Source organism: Rhinichthys klamathensis, unplaced genomic scaffold (assembly GCF_029890125.1).
Source record: "Rhinichthys klamathensis goyatoka isolate OS25496 unplaced genomic scaffold, OSU_Roscu_1.1 h1tg000209l_1, whole genome shotgun sequence".
Taxonomy (NCBI): Eukaryota; Metazoa; Chordata; class Actinopteri; order Cypriniformes; family Leuciscidae; genus Rhinichthys; species Rhinichthys klamathensis.
In genome coordinates, this window is record NW_026606734.1 from 1 (window position 1) to 17,500 (window position 17,500).

A 17,500-nucleotide genomic window follows, 5' to 3' on the forward strand; every position below is an offset into this window, starting at 1 on the left:
GGTGCAGTTTGACTCGAGGGAGAGATATCGGCTCCAGCTGCTCCCGTAGATCCAGATCCTCACAGCGGGAGCCGGGGTCGGGGTCGTGGACGGGGTCGGGGTCGCTCTGGCGCGCGGGGCGGATGGCCAGGCCCGGGACGGGCGTCACGAAGCCCGATGTTCAGGGGGGAGTGAGCAGATGATGAGCGAGATGTCGTTCAGCGGGAGAGACAGCATCCCGAACGAGGGAGCGCCGGGAAGCAGGAACGCCAGGGTGAGACGGGCCGTCCGCATCTCCAGCATCGTCGCGCAGGAGGTCAGTCCAGCCGAACACCTTAATCTAGACAAAACTGCAGCTCAGGGCTCGTGCAGGGGCTTAAGGTGCGGGAACACTCATCAAACACACACATTTATGCAAAGGAAAAGCGCTTGAATTATTGAAAGACAATAAATGTGAAGTTAGTGTTTAATTGGATTGATGAAACAATCTTTTCACGCAAAAGCTCAGCTGATATAGAGGCATGTGTGATATTGCTCATAATATCCAAGTATATGATACAGCTTTTATTCTTCAAGTCAATCATATATTCATGGGGGGGAAATCATTTTGAATAAGGATTATATATTTGTCATGGTATCCTTTCAATGGTGAAAGTTACTAGTCATTGCATGTGCTGCACTTGACCATTAGTTTATTTTCATTTGTCTATTTAGCTTTTTTTAATATAATTTGAAAGATAATAAAGAAGTGAGACCTCTGATTGCAGTGCTTGAAAACTAGCTTAAAAATTTTTCCAGTATCCGTGCGAACCCTGAGTGAGAAACAGGGAAATAAATAAAAGTGTAAATCTTGAAAAGTTCATCAATTATGAAAAGGATTCAATTCAGCTGTAAAGACAATAGTGTAATTATTCAGTTCAGTAACAGTTTTTAGTATTATATTATATATCAAATTTATAATGATTATTCATATTATATATTTTTTAGGTATTATTATCATATATTAAATAATAATAATAATGGTTGTTGTTATTATCTTATTTATTCACTTCAAATTGGACCTGAGGAAAATAACATTTTACTAAATAATTCAATAATCACTTCAACTGATTCATAAATGCTGGTATTTGTTTAACAGAACTGATTGATGAGACTCATCCGTTGGGTGTCAGACTACACCGATCCTGTAATATGTTTCATTGTGAGCATTTTAGTGTTAGTGAATAGTAGTTTAGTACTGTGGTAATGTAGCCTGACGTCGTCACATTTACACATCGCCGGGTATTTAGAGAAACGAATATTTCCCCCCCTCCATTTTCAATAATGACATTGTGCACACAACACTTTTTTTTTAAAAAAAGTTGTCATTAACATCAACCCGCATAAATCCGCCGTCGAGCGCCATCATAACTCTGGGCGCTCACATGACGTTAAGCATGTTCTGGCGCATAATGTGACGTTTGAGAACCTAAAACCCCGTTTCTCCCAGTCGACACGGCAACACATAACCGGCGTTATCAGAAATCTCCACTTTGGCCAGAGTTTTTAGAAATAACCGTTTTCTGTGATTAAAAACAGGGTTTTCGTGTAAATGAGAGGCCAAACCGCAGGGAAATATCTGCGTCTTCCCTTCGTGTAAACGGGGCATCAGATGCTAGTCAGAGTGTGAGTCTGATGCTGTGATTATGGGGCGTTTCAACCGAACCAGGAAAGAAAATCTGTTCCTCTTTTAAAATGAATGCCCTGTACCTCTTCTATAACAGACGCGATGATCTCAGTTCTCCAGCGGCGGCCATCTTTGTTGTAAACGAACTCAACCCAAGCGCTCTTTGGTGACGTGATGATGACGTTACTGTTGATCATCTGTCCATCATCGTATAAACCCCGCCCTGACAATGTGATTGGTCCGAACAGCTCTGGTTCAGGTATACTTGCTTCCCAACGGATCAAGTCCAGACCGAACTTCCCATCCTCAGGTGTTGTGGGCGGAGCTAAGCTCGGCTGGCGTCCAGGCTAGTGTTAATGTTCATTTGTAGCAAGACCAAAGTGTTGTTGTCGCAGCTCACATGCTGTTCTCGTCTGACACTGTCAGTGCAGTTGTACTGATGATATTACTAAATAATAATAGATGAGTTGAGGTTTAGAAGTATGTGAGTGCATTGTGTGGTTTATTCGTGTTTGGTAACGTGTTTAGGTTGAAATCCTCCAGTATGAGCCTCTATTAGATGGCTTTATTTCTCCCGAGAGGAGCGCCGGTGATGTTTCCTCACACCAGCTCCCAGCAAAACATCAGGAGATTCATTGAGCGGTTTACTACATTCATTTTCTAGCCAACATTGATGTATTACGTTCCTGCAGATGCTGTAATGTGTTTCTCTTCCTAATTCTGTTCTTCACCTCGCGTGTGGTTCTGGCCAAGCACTCGGTTTGGATCAAACACTGACCATAACTGGTCATATTGGGGGGAATGAGTGAATTATTGTGTTGAAAACAAATTGGCAGTCTTTCTTTCCTCATAGGAAATTACATTTAGTGTTTTTATCGAGGCGTTTGGCCTCGGCAACAGTGATTGACTGGAGAAGGTGAGAGAGAGACGGCCATCATCCATCACTTTTACAAACAATGCCCTTGAACACACCAATCAGAGACTGTGAACAAACACATCAACACGCTTTACCCACCGCCTCCTCTAGAACCAATCCAAACCCCTCAGGACTCGCTGACTTACAGAGACCACCAGCAGCACGAGAGAGAGAGACTGAGAGAGAGAGAGAGAGAGAGACTGAGAGAGAGAGAGACTGAGAGAGAGAGAGACTGAGAGAGAGAGAGACTGAGAGAGAGAGAGAGAGAGAGAGAGAGAGAGAGAGAGAGAGAGAGAGAGAGAGAGAGAGTTTTCAACACACTTTATTTATATCATTACAACATCAGCAAATCACTCAATCACATTATCCAAAAACAAAAAAGGAGGAACAAAAAACAAGACTTATTGTAACATCATAGCAAAAATCAACATTTCTTCTTCAACTGTACAAATAGCTCCATTAAAACACCATTTGTGCAAAAAACTTTCTAAGTCATTCATCAGTTTATAGAACTTGAAATCAAACATAACCCTTGCTTTTACCATATTTTTAAAGACAATAACCACATGTTGTCCTTCTCTACCCTCTATTTTGTTTCTCCTGGTTATTTAAACAGCAAGTTTGAGCAAGAGAGAGAGAGACAGAGCGAGAAACTTTGACTGAGAGAGAGAGAGAGAAAATGTTTATATATAATATATACACTCACCTAAAGGATTATTAGGAACACCTGTTCATTTTCTCATTAATGCAATTATCTAATCAACCAATCACATGGCAGTTGCTTCAATGCATTTAGGGGTGTGCTCCTGATCAAGACAATCTCCTGAACTCCAAACTGAATGTCAGAATGGGAAACAAAGCAATTTTGAGTGTGGCATGGTTGTTGGTGCCTGACGGGCCGGTCTGAGTATTTCACAATCTGCTCAGTTACTGGGATTTTCACGCACAACCATTTCTAGGGTTTACAAAGAATGGTTTGAAAATGGAAAAACATCCAGTATGCGGCAGTCCTGTGGGCGAAAATGCCTTGTTGATGCTAGAGGTCAGAGGAGAATGGGCCGACTGATTCAAGCTGATAGAAGGGCAACTTTGACTGAAATAACCACTCGTTACAACCGAGGTATGCAGCAAAGCATTTGTGAAGCCACAACACGCACAACCTTGAGGCGGATGGGCTACAACAGCAGAAGACCCCACCGGGTACCACTCATCTCCACTACAAATAGGAAAAAGAGGCTACAATTTGCAAGAGCTCACCAAAATTGGACAGTTGAAGACTGGAAAAATGTTGCCTGGTCTGATGAGTCTCGATTTCTGTTGAGACATTCAGATGTTAGAGTCAGAATTTGGCGTAAACAGAATGAGAACATGGAACCATCATGCCTTGTTACCACTGTGCAGGCTGGTGGTGGTGGTGTAATGGTGTGGGGGATGTTTTCTTGGCACACTTTAGGCCCCTTAGTGCCAATTGGGCATCGTTTAAATGCCACGGCCTACCTGAGCATTGTTTCTGACCATGTCCATCCCTTTATGGCCACCATGTACCCGTCCTCTGATGGCTACTTCCAGCAGGATAATGCACCATGTCACAAAACTCGAATCATTTCAAATTGGTTTCTTGAACATGACAATGAGTTCACTGTACTAAAATGGCCCCCACAGTCACCAGATCTCAACCCAATAGAGCATCTTTGGGATGTGGTGGAACGGGAGCTTCGTGCCCTGGATGTGCATCCCACAAATCTCCATCAACTGCAAGATGCTATCCTATCGATATGGGCCAACATTTCTAAAGAATGCTTTCAGCACCTTGTTGAATCAATGTCACGTAGAATTAAGGCAGTTCTGAAGGCGAAAGGGGGTCAAACACAGTATCAGTATGGTGTTCCTAATAATCCTTTAGGTGAGTGTATATTATATATTTTATTTGTATATTTTGTATATGCTTTGGCAACATTGTTTCAAAAACTGTCATGCTAATAAAGCCCCTTTGAATTGAATTGAATTAAGAAAGAGAGAGACTTTGACTGAGAGAGAGAGAGACTGAGAGAGAGACTTTGACTGAGAGAGAGAGACTTTGACTGAGAGAGAGAGACTTTGAGAGAGAGAGACTGAGACAGAGAGACTTTGACTGAGAGAGAGAGACTTTTAGAGAGAGAGACTGAGAGAGAGACTTTGACTGAGAGAGAGAGACTTTGAGAGAGAGAGACTGAGACAGAGAGACTTTGACCAGAGACTATTTATATAGAGACATGCCGATTCATCAATCCTTAAAGGGGGGGTGAAACACTCAGTTTCACTCAATCTTATGTTAATCTTGAGTACCTATAGAGTAGTATTGCATCCTTCATATCTCCAAAAAGTCTTTAGTTTTATTATATTTATAAAAGAAAGATAGGCTGTACCGAGTCTTTCCGGAAAAACCCGAGCGGGTGGAGGCGTGCCGTGTGGGCGGAGCTAAATAATCACGAGCGCGCGAAGCTTTTGCGTTGAGAGCGTCTGGAAGCTGTGAGTGACATCCGAAAATAAACCATGGCTAACAATCAGATTATTAATCCCATGCAGAACAAGGATCTAAACAATACTAAGGGCTCGTTCATACAGAACGCGTTTTTGCTCACAAAAACGTGAGATGGGCAGTGAAATGGGTGAAAAACATATAAGAACGACCTTATAAGGTCTTGAGCGTTTTTTTAAAAATAGAAATGATTTGAACTTGAGCGCAGTGTTTTTAGAACACCATGTCATGCGCGAGTTTTACAACATTTGTGTGTTGTAAACAGACAGACTCGTGGTTTATGAGGACATGATTTATTTTTACAATAAACAAACTGACACCTACAGTGGCCAGCTAAACAAATGTATTTAAACACACACACCATACATCGCATGCTCCATAGATACATTAACTGTATGTGATCATGTTGTTTACTTGCTGTGCTTACACGCCGATAGTTAACAACTCACTGACATTTGAAGCAGTTTTACTCACCGCCTGCGGTTCCAACGCACGACCGTGAACCTTTATCGTTGGGACTGCTCCATCTTTAAGTATTAGGCGATCTGCAAATCCGGCGTTGAACTGGGCGTTGTTTATAAAACCATTACCGTCGAAATGAAGGGAACAAACAAAAACACTTGCACAACTCCGCTGCTGCTCTGGAAAAACAAAATCCATCCACAGGTCCCTTAACGCTGGGTTCTTTGGAAATTTGTGCAGTGTTGTCTTGCCCTGGCAACCAAAAACACACTTTTTTGGTGCCATTTTTTTTACAGTTTTTCTCCATTGGTTTGGCTCATTTCTTGAAACAGAAATTACATTCTCAAAACTCTAAGATCATTTGGCAAAACAGTCTTACAGTTCATCACAACACCATGGTTCACCTGCAAAAGCTCATACCTTTCCCAAAACAGTTCACTCATGTGTCAAAACTAAATTTCTTTCTCATTTAAACAGTCAGTGCCCCCAAAATGCTTCGTCAAAATGTTTAGATGTTTTGTCACTATGCAGAGGACCATTGAAATATCCCCCATGTCCACCTTTCAGCCTTAGCCTAGTCCTTTATTGACAATGGTTACTATACTGTTTTTAGTCTAGCTAACAGAATGCAATTGTGTATAAAACTGAAAAAAAGAAATAGGATTTTAGGGTAAGAGTTTGACATCCAAGGTTTGACATCACACACTCATACTGCCAAGGAAATTGTAACCATTATCATTCACACACATAAAGTAACTTCCATACATCAGAGTAAAAAGAAAATGTATACAGCATAATATACTGTACTATAGACACACAAACAAAAAACAATGAAAATGATATGCAGCCAACAGTGCTGTAAATAAAGCTGGAGTTTCACAACTAACAGTTCTTCACTGGTCGCTGTCCTCACCCTCCCTCTCCTGGCCACCGTACTCTATCGTCCATGGTGTCTTCGTGCTCCTCGGCCTCTTCCCCCTATTCCACCACCACGCACCCGTACTCCTCCTCCTCTTCTTCTTCTTCTTCTTCTTGCTCCTCCTCCTCTTCCTCGAGCAGACAGTTGCCCTTGTTCATTTACTTGGCCAGGTGCCTCAATGTTCATAAACTGTACTGGTCCTGCATGGTCAAGCTCTTTACATACATGTTTGGCAGCATTCACAGTCATGGACAGCACCTGTCAGGTAACTAAACATACTGTTTGATTGGTCATCTGAGATGTGTGAAACTCCTTTGTTAGTCAAGTTAGTTTCACCTGACTGTCAATTGCTGCAATAAATTTAGCAAATGTTCCAAGGGATTCATATGGTATTCATGGTATTATGTTCTTGACTAATTTTGACAATTGAACAGACTATTGTGCATGTGATGACTTATACAATGAAATGACGCTGACACGTTTTGGAGTGAACAACCATTAGACTGAGAATCAACAATCAGTTTAGATCAACAAGATCTATTCACTTGGAAATTGTGCTAAATGTAGGCTACCTGTACTTAATCATTTGCAAAGATGTACTGAGACATTGAGACATGTACTTAGACATTTGCAATTTGATGAAATGAATGAGATATTCAATTCTGTTGTGAACAACTGCCAAGTGGTTTGGAGGTTTGTCCATGTTGTTTTGAGAATGTAATTTCTGTTTCAAGAAATGAGCCAAACCAATGGAGAAAAACTGTAATTGCAGCGCAGCCGACCGAGCCCAGCGCTCTGATGGGCATAGGCGTACTCTCGCACGCACTAGGCTACAGATGCGCGCGCGCCCTTCCGGGAGAAGTGCCCTTAAGACCCGTATAAGGAAATTCCGGCGACTCTGACGTCACACACGCCCGTATTCGAAAAAAACTTTCCGAAACTTGTGACAAACCGGAAGGAGTATTTTTGGAACAGAATTACTCCATCAAACTTACAACTTCATTTTTGAAACCTTGTCCATGTTTAGCATGGGAATCCAACTCTTTAACAATGTAAAAAACTCACTATGCATGAAACAGCATTTCACCCCCCCTTTAATACAACTATATAGGCAAAACCCGTAACGCCAAAGATGGCGTTTGTATGCACATGCCCCGCCCCTCCCGCTGGAAAGCCAATCGTCTGCTTTTAACAGTCAAGCCGGGAAACATGTAAGCCTATCGTCTGGTTCCACTGACGCATGCGCACAGCAGGTTTGCGACAGCGCAAAATACGTTACTGTTTGAAAAGGCGGCAGATTTGATATGCAGTGCATGTGTGAGTTGTGTAATATCAGACATCAGAAGTCTCCCGCAGATTGATAGCGGCTCCCTGATGCCCGCAAATTAGTTCAAATCTCCCGGGATCTAGAGCGAGCGAGCAAGAGCGCGCACATACTGTGAAATATACTTTAAACTGTGTAGCGCGCGCACGACCGAGGGAGAGAACCCTTGCACATGCGTAGTAAAAGTATAACCTGTGGGGAAAAAGGCGTTTTAAACCTTATTTTGGGGCAAAGTCATCAAACTTTTTCAGCGATTTTTATCCTATTTTACTGCTGTTTCTATACATGCAGTTTTTATGTCCCGGTGACCAGTGAAACTGCAGTTCCGACTCTCTGCCCATTCATTTAGATAGGAGCCTGGTCTTGTTAGTCCGAAATAGCTGCCCGGAGGTGATGCCAAGATGGCGGCCGAGTGGCAAGACTTGCCTAAAAGGACTTTGCTTTGACTGAGAGAGAGTCAAACTCAAAGTTTATTTATAAAGCACTTTTTAAAAACAGCAAGTGTTTATCAAAGTGCTGTACAGTACACACACACACACACACACATCACACATCACTGATACAGTCACCAGCACAGAAGAAAGCAATAAAGCCCCTTTCACACAGCGCGTTGATCCCGGGAAATTGCCAGAGCTCCTTCTGTGTGAACGCAAACACGACCCGGGACCGATGCCGATGTGTTACTGTTGCCGAGTAACACACACACTAACACAGTCAGTCCCGAAACGCGCGCTGTGTGAACAAAAGCCGTAATCAATGCCGTGTCGTAATGATGACGCTGAAGCCGGGATCGTTCAGTGAAGCGATACGTAATGCTCTAGTTTATGAGCGAATCAGAGAGAAAGAGAAGTCGCAGCTCAAACTTGTCACGTGTCTTCACGGGATTATTACGGGTCGTGTGTGAACACACTCTCTGATTCTGGAAAATCACTGGCAGTGTGAATGAACCAAAATCAAACGAACCCGGGTCAAATCCCGGGTCACTTTATCCGTGTATTTTCCGGAATATCTGTGTGAAAGGGGCTTATGATACAATATGAAACATTACCTTTTTTCAGATACCAGATTTCTTTATCTTATCATATAATCCATTAGCAAAATTCACCTATAATAATACAATAAAATATATACAAATATAAACATTTATACTTCTTTAAACTTTTAAAAGAGAGAGCGAGAAAGAGAGAGATAGACTGCAAAACTAAAGATATTTACACCACCGTTCAAAAGTTCAGGGTTTAAATGTTTCTGAAAGAGTCTCTTCTGCTAACAGCTGCGTTTATTAGATCAAAAATACAGTAGAAATGTGAAATATTATTACAATTTAAAATAACCTTTTTCTATGTAAGCAATAAGGTACGAGAGGCTGTGCTGTATCGTGAATAAGTAACGGCTGGAGGGCGTTGTTAGGCACGACGCGAAGCGGAGTGCCTGCAACCCCTTCAGCCGTTACTTATTCACGATACAGCACTTGCCTCGAGTACCTTATTGCTTTTATAAAACGGTTGCCACACAATAAAAATATTAAAGCCGAAAAATATGTATCTATGCAACTTTCATGAAGTAAAATCACTAAAAGCCTGCCTTCCGCTGGAAAAAATAGTCCCGGAACGTGAACAGCAACAGAAGTTACATATATTATTTCGCCAATAGATGGCGGCAAAGACTGTCTTTATGAGTGAGTGAGTGAGTGAGTCTGTAGAGAAGGCTTTTGAAAGGACTCGAACTTGTGATCACGGAGAAGACAGACGCAACTGACAGATGACTAACGTTATGCACGGAAAACCCCATGACTGTTAAAAGGACAAAATATGCAGCGGACATTCAAACGCATTTTTTTATTATGAATATAGGACTGACCTGAAGGAAAATGCTACGTCTACTGTAAATGCAGGTACACTCGCTTACTCGATCTCTCACAATGCTCTGCTCTAGCTTTAAATGAACAATATCAATGAGATGAAACATCTGTTTAAGTTGCTAAGAGTGGTTGCTAGGGGTGTTGTGTAGTGATACATAGAACCGTTGGGTGAAGCGGTCATAGCCGTGTTTTATCGTGAATAAAGCACAGCTATTGACCAATCAGAATCAAGGATTGGAACTAACCGTTTTATAAGTGAATATACAGTAAAGTGTAATTTATTCCTGTGATCAAAGCTGAATTTTCAGCATCATTACTCCAGTCTTCAGTGTCACATGATCCTTCATAAATCACTCTAATATGAGGATCTGATGCTCAAGAAACAGTTATGATTATTATCAGTGTTGAAAACAGTTCATATTTTTATTGAAACTGTGATACATTTTATTCTTAAGGATTCTTTGATGAATAGAAAGCTCAAAAGAGCAGGCTACAAAACAAAAATCTTGTGAAATACAAATTATTAATGTTTTTACTGTCACTTTTGATCAATTTAATGCACAATACAAATGTATATGCTCTATACCTTACACACTGAATGAATATCTAAAATGAATATAATACTTGCATCCTACATAACTGTTTCAGTTTACATTAAAAAATTAGTTTTAACCCAATTTTGGGTCGAATATGGTCAAACCTAGCCTGACTTCGTCATACTCCTACTCTAGTCAGATGTGAGTCTGATACTGCTCCATAGGGCTTTGATTATGAGGCGTGTCTTAACCAAACCAGGAAGAAAAAAACTCTGCACTCAATTGGATAAACCTACAACCAATCAGAGCAACGCAGTAAGTGTTTTTTATGAGCGATGCAAATTGTCAACAGAACTCAACTACACGCACGTTGGAAGAGTAAAATAATGTGTTGCTTCTTTTACTTGGTCCTCCATGAGTGCGACCAAAGGAGAAACCACAACGACCACTGGGCTTTCATTGCGTCCCGTCTTCATAGCGACCATCGGAGCCAGCTGATAAATTACACTTTTGCCGAATCCCGTAGGAAGGACGGCAAACACATCTTTCCGATCAACAAATGCCTTGATTGCAGTTCTCTGTTCGTCTTTTAAAATGAATGCGCTGTCGATTTCTTTTACAACAGACGCGATAGCGGGATCTACATCTCAGTTCTCCAGCGGCAGTCATCTCTGAGGGAAACCAGTTCAACCCAAGCGCTCTTTGATAACGTGATGATGACGTAACTGCAGATCATCTGTCCATCATCGTATAAAGCCCGCCCTGGCAATTTGATTGGCCCGACGATTTCTGAACCGATCATAATTACTCCTCAAGGGATCAAGTCCAGACCGAACTTCCCGACCAAAAAATGTTGTGGGCGGGGTTCGGGCTGGCATCCAGGCTAGGTCAAACCCAGCCGTTGGGTTAAATTTTCAAATTACATTTTTAACCCAAAGTTTGAGCTTGTCCATATTTGACCCAAAATTGGGTTAAAACAACCCAGCATTTTTTTTTTTATGTAGTGCATACTTTTTTTCCATGTAAAAAACCCCTAGTTGTGTACAGATCAGTGTGTGGTTCAGTGTCTCTCCGGGTTCCTCTACAGATCAGTGTGTGGTTCAGTGTCTCTCCGGGTTCCTCTACAGATCAGTGTGTGGTTCAGTGTCTCTCTGGGTTCCTGTACAGATCAGTGTGTGGTTCAGTGTCTCTCTGGGTTCCTGTACAGATCAGTGTGTGGTTCAGTGTCTCTCTGGGTTCCTCTACAGATCAGTGTGTGGTTCAGTGTCTCTCTGGGTTCCTGTACAGATCAGTGTTTGGTTCAGTGTCTCTCCGGGTTCCTCTACAGATCAGTGTGTGGTTCAGTGTCTCTCCGGGTTCCTCTACAGATCAGTGTGTGGTTCAGTGTCTCTCTGGGTTCCTGTACAGATCAGTGTGTGGTTCAGTGTCTCTCTGGGTTCCTCTACAGATCAGTGTGTGGTTCAGTGTCTCTCTGGGTTCCTCTACAGATCAGTGTGTGGTTCAGTGTCTCTCCGGGTTCCTCTACAGATCAGTGTGTGGTTCAGTGCCTCTCTGGGTTCCTGTACAGATCAGTGTGTGGTTCAGTGTCTCTCCGGGTTCCTCTACAGATCAGTGTGTGGTTCAGTGTCTCTCTGGGTTCCTGTACAGATCAGTGTGTGGTTCAGTGTCTCTCCGGGTTCCTCTACAGATCAGTGTGTGGTTCAGTGTCTCTCCGGGTTGCTCTACAGATCAGTGTGTGGTTCAGTGTCTCTCCGGGTTGCTCTACAGATCAGTGTGTGGTTCAGTGTCTCTCCGGGTTCCTCTACAGATCAGTGTGTGGTTCAGTGTCTCTCTGGGTTCCTGTACAGATCAGTGTGTGGTTCAGTGTCTCTCCGGGTTCCTCTACAGATCAGTGTGTGGTTCAGTGTCTCTCCGGGTTCCTCTACAGATCAGTGTGTGGTTCAGTGTCTCTCCGGGTTCCTCTACAGATCAGTGTGTGGTTCAGTGTCTCTCCGGGTTGCTCTACAGATCAGTGTGTGGTTCAGTGTCTCTCTGGGTTCCTCTACAGATCAGTGTGTGGTTCAGTGTCTCTCCGGGTTCCTGTACAGATCAGTGTGTGGTTCAGTGTCTCTCTGGGTTCCTGTACAGATCAGTGTGTGGTTCAGTGTCTCTCTGGGTTCCTGTACAGATCAGTGTGTGGTTCAGTGTCTCTCTGGGTTCCTCTACAGATCAGTGTGTGGTTCAATGTCTCTCTGGGTTCCTGTACAGATCATTGTGTGGTTCAGTGTCTCTCCGGGTTCCTGTACAGATCAGTGTGTGGTTCAGTGTCTCTCCGGGTTCCTCTACAGATCAGTGTGTGGTTCAGTGTTTCTCTGGGTTCCTGTACAGATCAGTGTGTGGTTCAGTGTCTCTCTGGGTTCCTCTACAGATCAGTGTGTGGTTCAGTGTCTCTCCGGGTTCCTCTACAGATCAGTGTGTGGTTCAGTGTCTCTCTGGGTTCCTCTACAGATCAGTGTGTGGTTCAGTGTTTCTCTGGGTTCCTCTACAGATCAGTGTGTGGTTCAGTGTCTCTCTGGGTTCCTCTACAGATCAGTGTGTGGTTCAGTGTCTCTCCGGGTTCCTCTACAGATCAGTGTGTGGTTCAGTGTCTCTCCGGGTTCCTCTACAGATCAGTGTGTGGTTCAGTGTCTCTCCGGGTTGCTCTACAGATCAGTGTGTGGTTCAGTGTCTCTCCGGGTTCCTCTACAGATCAGTGTGTGGTTCAGTGTCTCTCTGGGTTCCTGTACAGATCAGTGTGTGGTTCAGTGTCTCTCCGGGTTCCTCTACAGATCAGTGTGTGGTTCAGTGTCTCTCCGGGTTCCTCTACAGATCAGTGTGTGGTTCAGTGTCTCTCCGGGTTCCTCTACAGATCAGTGTGTGGTTCAGTGTCTCTCCGGGTTCCTCTACAGATCAGTGTGTGGTTCAGTGTCTCTCCGGGTTGCTCTACAGATCAGTGTGTGGTTCAGTGTCTCTCTGGGTTCCTCTACAGATCAGTGTGTGGTTCAGTGTCTCTCCGGGTTCCTGTACAGATCAGTGTGTGGTTCAGTGTCTCTCTGGGTTCCTGTACAGATCAGTGTGAGGTTCAGTGTCTCTCTGGGTTCCTGTACAGATCAGTGTGTGGTTCAGTGTCTCTCTGGGTTCCTCTACAGATCAGTGTGTGGTTCAATGTCTCTCTGGGTTCCTGTACAGATCATTGTGTGGTTCAGTGTCTCTCCGGGTTCCTGTACAGATCAGTGTGTGGTTCAGTGTATCTCCGGGTTCCTCTACAGATCAGTGTGTGGTTCAGTGTTTCTCTGGGTTCCTGTACAGATCAGTGTGTGGTTCAGTGTCTCTCTGGGTTCCTCTACAGATCAGTGTGTGGTTCAGTGTCTCTCCGGGTTCCTCTACAGATCAGTGTGTGGTTCAGTGTCTCTCTGGGTTCCTCTACAGATCAGTGTGTGGTTCAGTGTCTCTCTGGGTTCCTCTACAGATCAGTGTGTGGTTCAGTGTCTCTCTGGGTTCCTCTACAGATCAGTGTGTGGTTCAGTGTCTCTCCGGGTTCCTCTACAGATCAGTGTGTGGTTCAGTGTCTCTCCGGGTTCCTCTACAGATCAGTGTGTGGTTCAGTGTCTCTCCGGGTTCCTCTACAGATCAGTGTGTGGTTCAGTGTCTCTCTGGGTTCCTCTACAGATCAGTTTGTGGTTCAGTGTCTCTCCGGGTTCCTGTACAGATCAGTGTGTGGTTCAGTGTCTCTCTGGGTTCCTCTACAGATCAGTGTGTGGTTCAGTGTCTCTCCGGGTTCCTGTACAGATCAGTGTGTGGTTCAGTGTCTCTCTGGGTTCCTCTACAGATCAGTGTGTGGTTCAGTGTCTCTCTGGGTTCCTCTACAGATCAGTGTGTGGTTCAGTGTCTCTCTGGGTTCCTCTACAGATCAGTGTGTGGTTCAGTGTCTTTCTGGGTTCCTGTACAGATCAGTGTGTGGTTCAGTGTCTCTCCGGGTTCCTCTACAGATCAGTGTGTGGTTCAGTGTCTCTCCGGGTTCCTGTACAGATCAGTGTGTGGTTCAGTGTCTCTCTGGGTTCCTGTACAGATCAGTGTGTGGTTCAGTGTCTCTCTGGGTTCCTCTACAGATCAGTGTGTGGTTCAGTGTCTCTCTGGGTTCCTGTACAGATCAGTGTGTGGTTCAGTGTCTCTCCGGGTTCCTGTACAGATCAGTGTGTGGTTCAGTGTCTCTCTGGGTTCCTGTACAGATCAGTGTGTGGTTCAGTGTCTCTCCGGGTTCCTCTACAGATCAGTGTGTGGTTCAGTGTCTCTCTGGGTTCCTGTACAGATCAGTGTGTGGTTCAGTGTCTCTCCGGGTTCCTCTACAGATCAGTGTGTGGTTCAGTGTCTCTCTGGGTTCCTCTACAGATCAGTGTGTGGTTCAGTGTCTCTCTGGGTTCCTCTACAGATCAGTGTGTGGTTCAGTGTCTCTCTGGGTTCCTCTACAGATCAGTGTGTGGTTCAGTGTCTCTCTGGGTTCCTCTACAGATCAGTGTGTGGTTCAGTGTCTCTCCGGGTTCCTCTACAGATCAGTGTGTGGTTCAGTGTCTCTCCGGGTTCCTCTACAGATTAGTGTGTGGTTCAGTGTCTCTCTGGGTTCCTGTACAGATCAGTGTGTGGTTCAGTGTCTCTCCGGGTTCCTGTACAGATCAGTGTGTGGTTCAGTGTTCTCTCTGGGTTCCTGTACAGATCAGTGTGTGGTTCAGTGTCTCTCTGGGTTCCTGTACAGATCAGTGTGTGGTTCAGTGTCTCTCTGGGTTCCTGTACAGATCAGTGTGTGGTTCAGTGTCTCTCCGGGGTTCCTGTACAGATCAGTGTGTGGTTCAGTTGTCTCTCTGGGTTCCCTGTACAGATCAGTGTGGGGTTCAGTGTCTCTCTGGGGTTCCTCGTACAGATCAGTGTGTGGTTCAGTGTCTCTCCGGGTTCCTCTACAGATCAGTGTGTGGTTCAGTGTCTCTCTGGGTTCCTCTACAGATCAGTGTGTGGTTCAGTGTCTCTCGGGTTTCTGTACAGATCAGTGTGTGGTTCAGTGTCTCTCTGGGTTCCTGTACAGATCAGTGTGTGGTTCAGTGTCTCTCTGGGTTCCTGCTACAGATCAGTGTGTGGTTCAGTGTCTCTCGGGGTTCCTGTACAGATCAGTGTGTGGTTCAGTGTCTCTCTGGGTTCCTGCTACAGATCAGTGTGTGGTTCAGTGTCTCTCTGGGTTCCTCTACAGATCAGTGTGTGGTTCAGTGTCTCTCGGGGTTCCTCTACAGATCAGTGTGTGGTTCAGTGTCTCTCCGGGTTCCTTCTACAGATCAGTGTGTGGTTCAGTGTCTCTCGGGTTCCTACATCGTGTGTGGTCAGTGTCTCTCTGTTCCTCTACAGATCAGTGTGTGGTTCAGTGTCTCTCTGGGTTCCTCGTACAGATCAGTGTGTGGTTCAGTGTCTCTCTGGGTTCCTCTACAGATCAGTGTGTGGTTCAGTGTCTCTCTGGGTTCCTCTACAGATCAGTGTGTGGTTCAGTGTCTCTCGGGTTCCTGTACAGATCAGTGTGTGGTTCAGTGTCTCTCCTGGGTTCCTCTACAGATCAGTGTGTGGTTCAGTGTCTCTCCTGGGTTCCTCTACAGATCAGTGTGTGGGTTCAGTGTCTCTCTGGGTTCCTGTACAGATCAGTGTGTGGTTCAGTGTCTCTCGGGTTCCTCTACAGATCAGTGTGTGGTTCAGTGTCTCTCTGGTTCCTGTACAGATCAGTGTGTGGTTCAGTGTCTCTCTGGGTTCCTCTACAGATCAGTGTGTGGTTCAGTGTCTCTCTGGGTTCCTGTACAGATTCAGTGTGTGGTTCAGTGTCTCTCCGGGTTCCTGTACAGATCAGTGTGTGGTTCAGTGTCTCTCTGGGTTCCTGTACAGATCAGTGTGTGGTTCAGTTGTCTCTCGGGTTTCTCTACAGATCAGTGTGTGGTTCAGTGTCTCTCCGGGTTCCTGTACAGATCAGTGTGTGGTTCAGTGTCTCTCTGGGTTCCTGTACAGATCAGTGTGTGGTTCAGTGTCTCTCCGGGTTCCTCTACAGATCAGTGTGTGGTTCAGTGTCTCTCCGGGTTCCTGTACAGATCAGTGTGTGGTTCAGTGTCTCTCTGGGTTCCTGTACAGATCAGTGTGTGGTTCAGTGTCTCTCCGGGTTCCTCTACAGATCAGTGTGTGGTTCAGTGTCTCTCGGGTTCCTGTACAGATCAGTGTGTGGTTCAGTGTCTCTCTGGGTTCCTGTACAGATCAGTGTGTGGTTCAGTGTCTCTCTGGGTTCCTGTACAGATCAGTGTGTGGTTCAGTGTCTCTCCTGGGTTCCTGTACAGATCAGTGTGTGGTTCAGTGTCTCTCTGGGTTTCTCTACAGATCAGTGTGTGGTTCAGTGTCTCTCTGGGTTCCTGTACAGATCAGTGTGTGGTTCAGTGTCTCTCCGGGTTCCTGTACAGATCAGTGTGTGGTTCAGTGTCTCTCTGGGTTCCTCTACAGATCAGTGTGTGGTTCATTGTCTCTCTGGGTTCCTCTACAGATCAGTGTGTGGTTCAGTGTCTCTCCGGGTTCCTCTACAGATCAGTGTGTGGTTCAGTGTCTCTCTGGGTTCCTGTACAGATCAGTGTGTGGTTCAGTGTCTCTCTGGGTTCCTCTACAGATCAGTGTGTGGTTCAGTGTCTCTCCGGGTTCCTCTACAGATCAGTGTGTGGTTCAGTGTCTCTCTGGGTTCCTCTACAGATCAGTGTGTGGTTCAGTGTCTCTCTGGGTTCCTCTACAGATCAGTGTGTGGTTCAGTGTCTCTCTGGGTTCCTCTACAGATCAGTGTGTGGTTCAGTGTCTCTCCGGGTTCCTCTACAGATCAGTGTGTGGTTCAGTGTCTCTCTGGGTTCCTGTACAGATCAGTGTGTGGTTCAGTGTCTCTCCGGGTTCCTGTACAGATCAGTGTGTGGTTCAGTGTCTCTCCGGGTTCCTGTACAGATCAGTGTGTGGTTCAGTGTCTCTCCGGGTTCCTCTACAGATCAGTGTGTGGTTCAGTGTCTCTCCGGGTTCCTGTACAGATCAGTGTGTGGTTCAGTGTCTCTCTGGGTTCCTGTACAGATCAGTGTGTGGTTCAGTGTCTCTCCGGGTTCCTCTACAGATCAGTGTGTGGTTCAGTGTCTCTCCGGGTTCCTGTACAGATCAGTGTGTGGTTCAGTGTCTCTCTGGGTTCCTGTACAGATCAGTGTGTGGTTCAGTGTCTCTCCGGGTTCCTCTACAGATCAGTGTGTGGTTCAGTGTCTCTCCGGGTT

The 17,500-nt window shown here is 44.9% G+C and overlaps 1 protein-coding gene across 1 annotated transcript in view; it reads left to right on the plus strand.

Annotated features, from left to right (window-relative positions):
* The first annotated feature begins 90 nt into the window (after window positions 1-90).
* Window positions 91-17,500, plus strand: part of kcnh2b (potassium voltage-gated channel, subfamily H (eag-related), member 2b) — a 77,899-nt gene continuing 60,489 nt past the window's right edge. Inside the window, exon 1 of the mRNA XM_056263615.1 lies at window positions 91-295. Coding sequence (XP_056119590.1) covers window positions 179-295 — 117 coding nt within the window. The 5' untranslated portion in view covers window positions 91-178. The remainder of the gene's footprint in view (window positions 296-17,500) is intronic.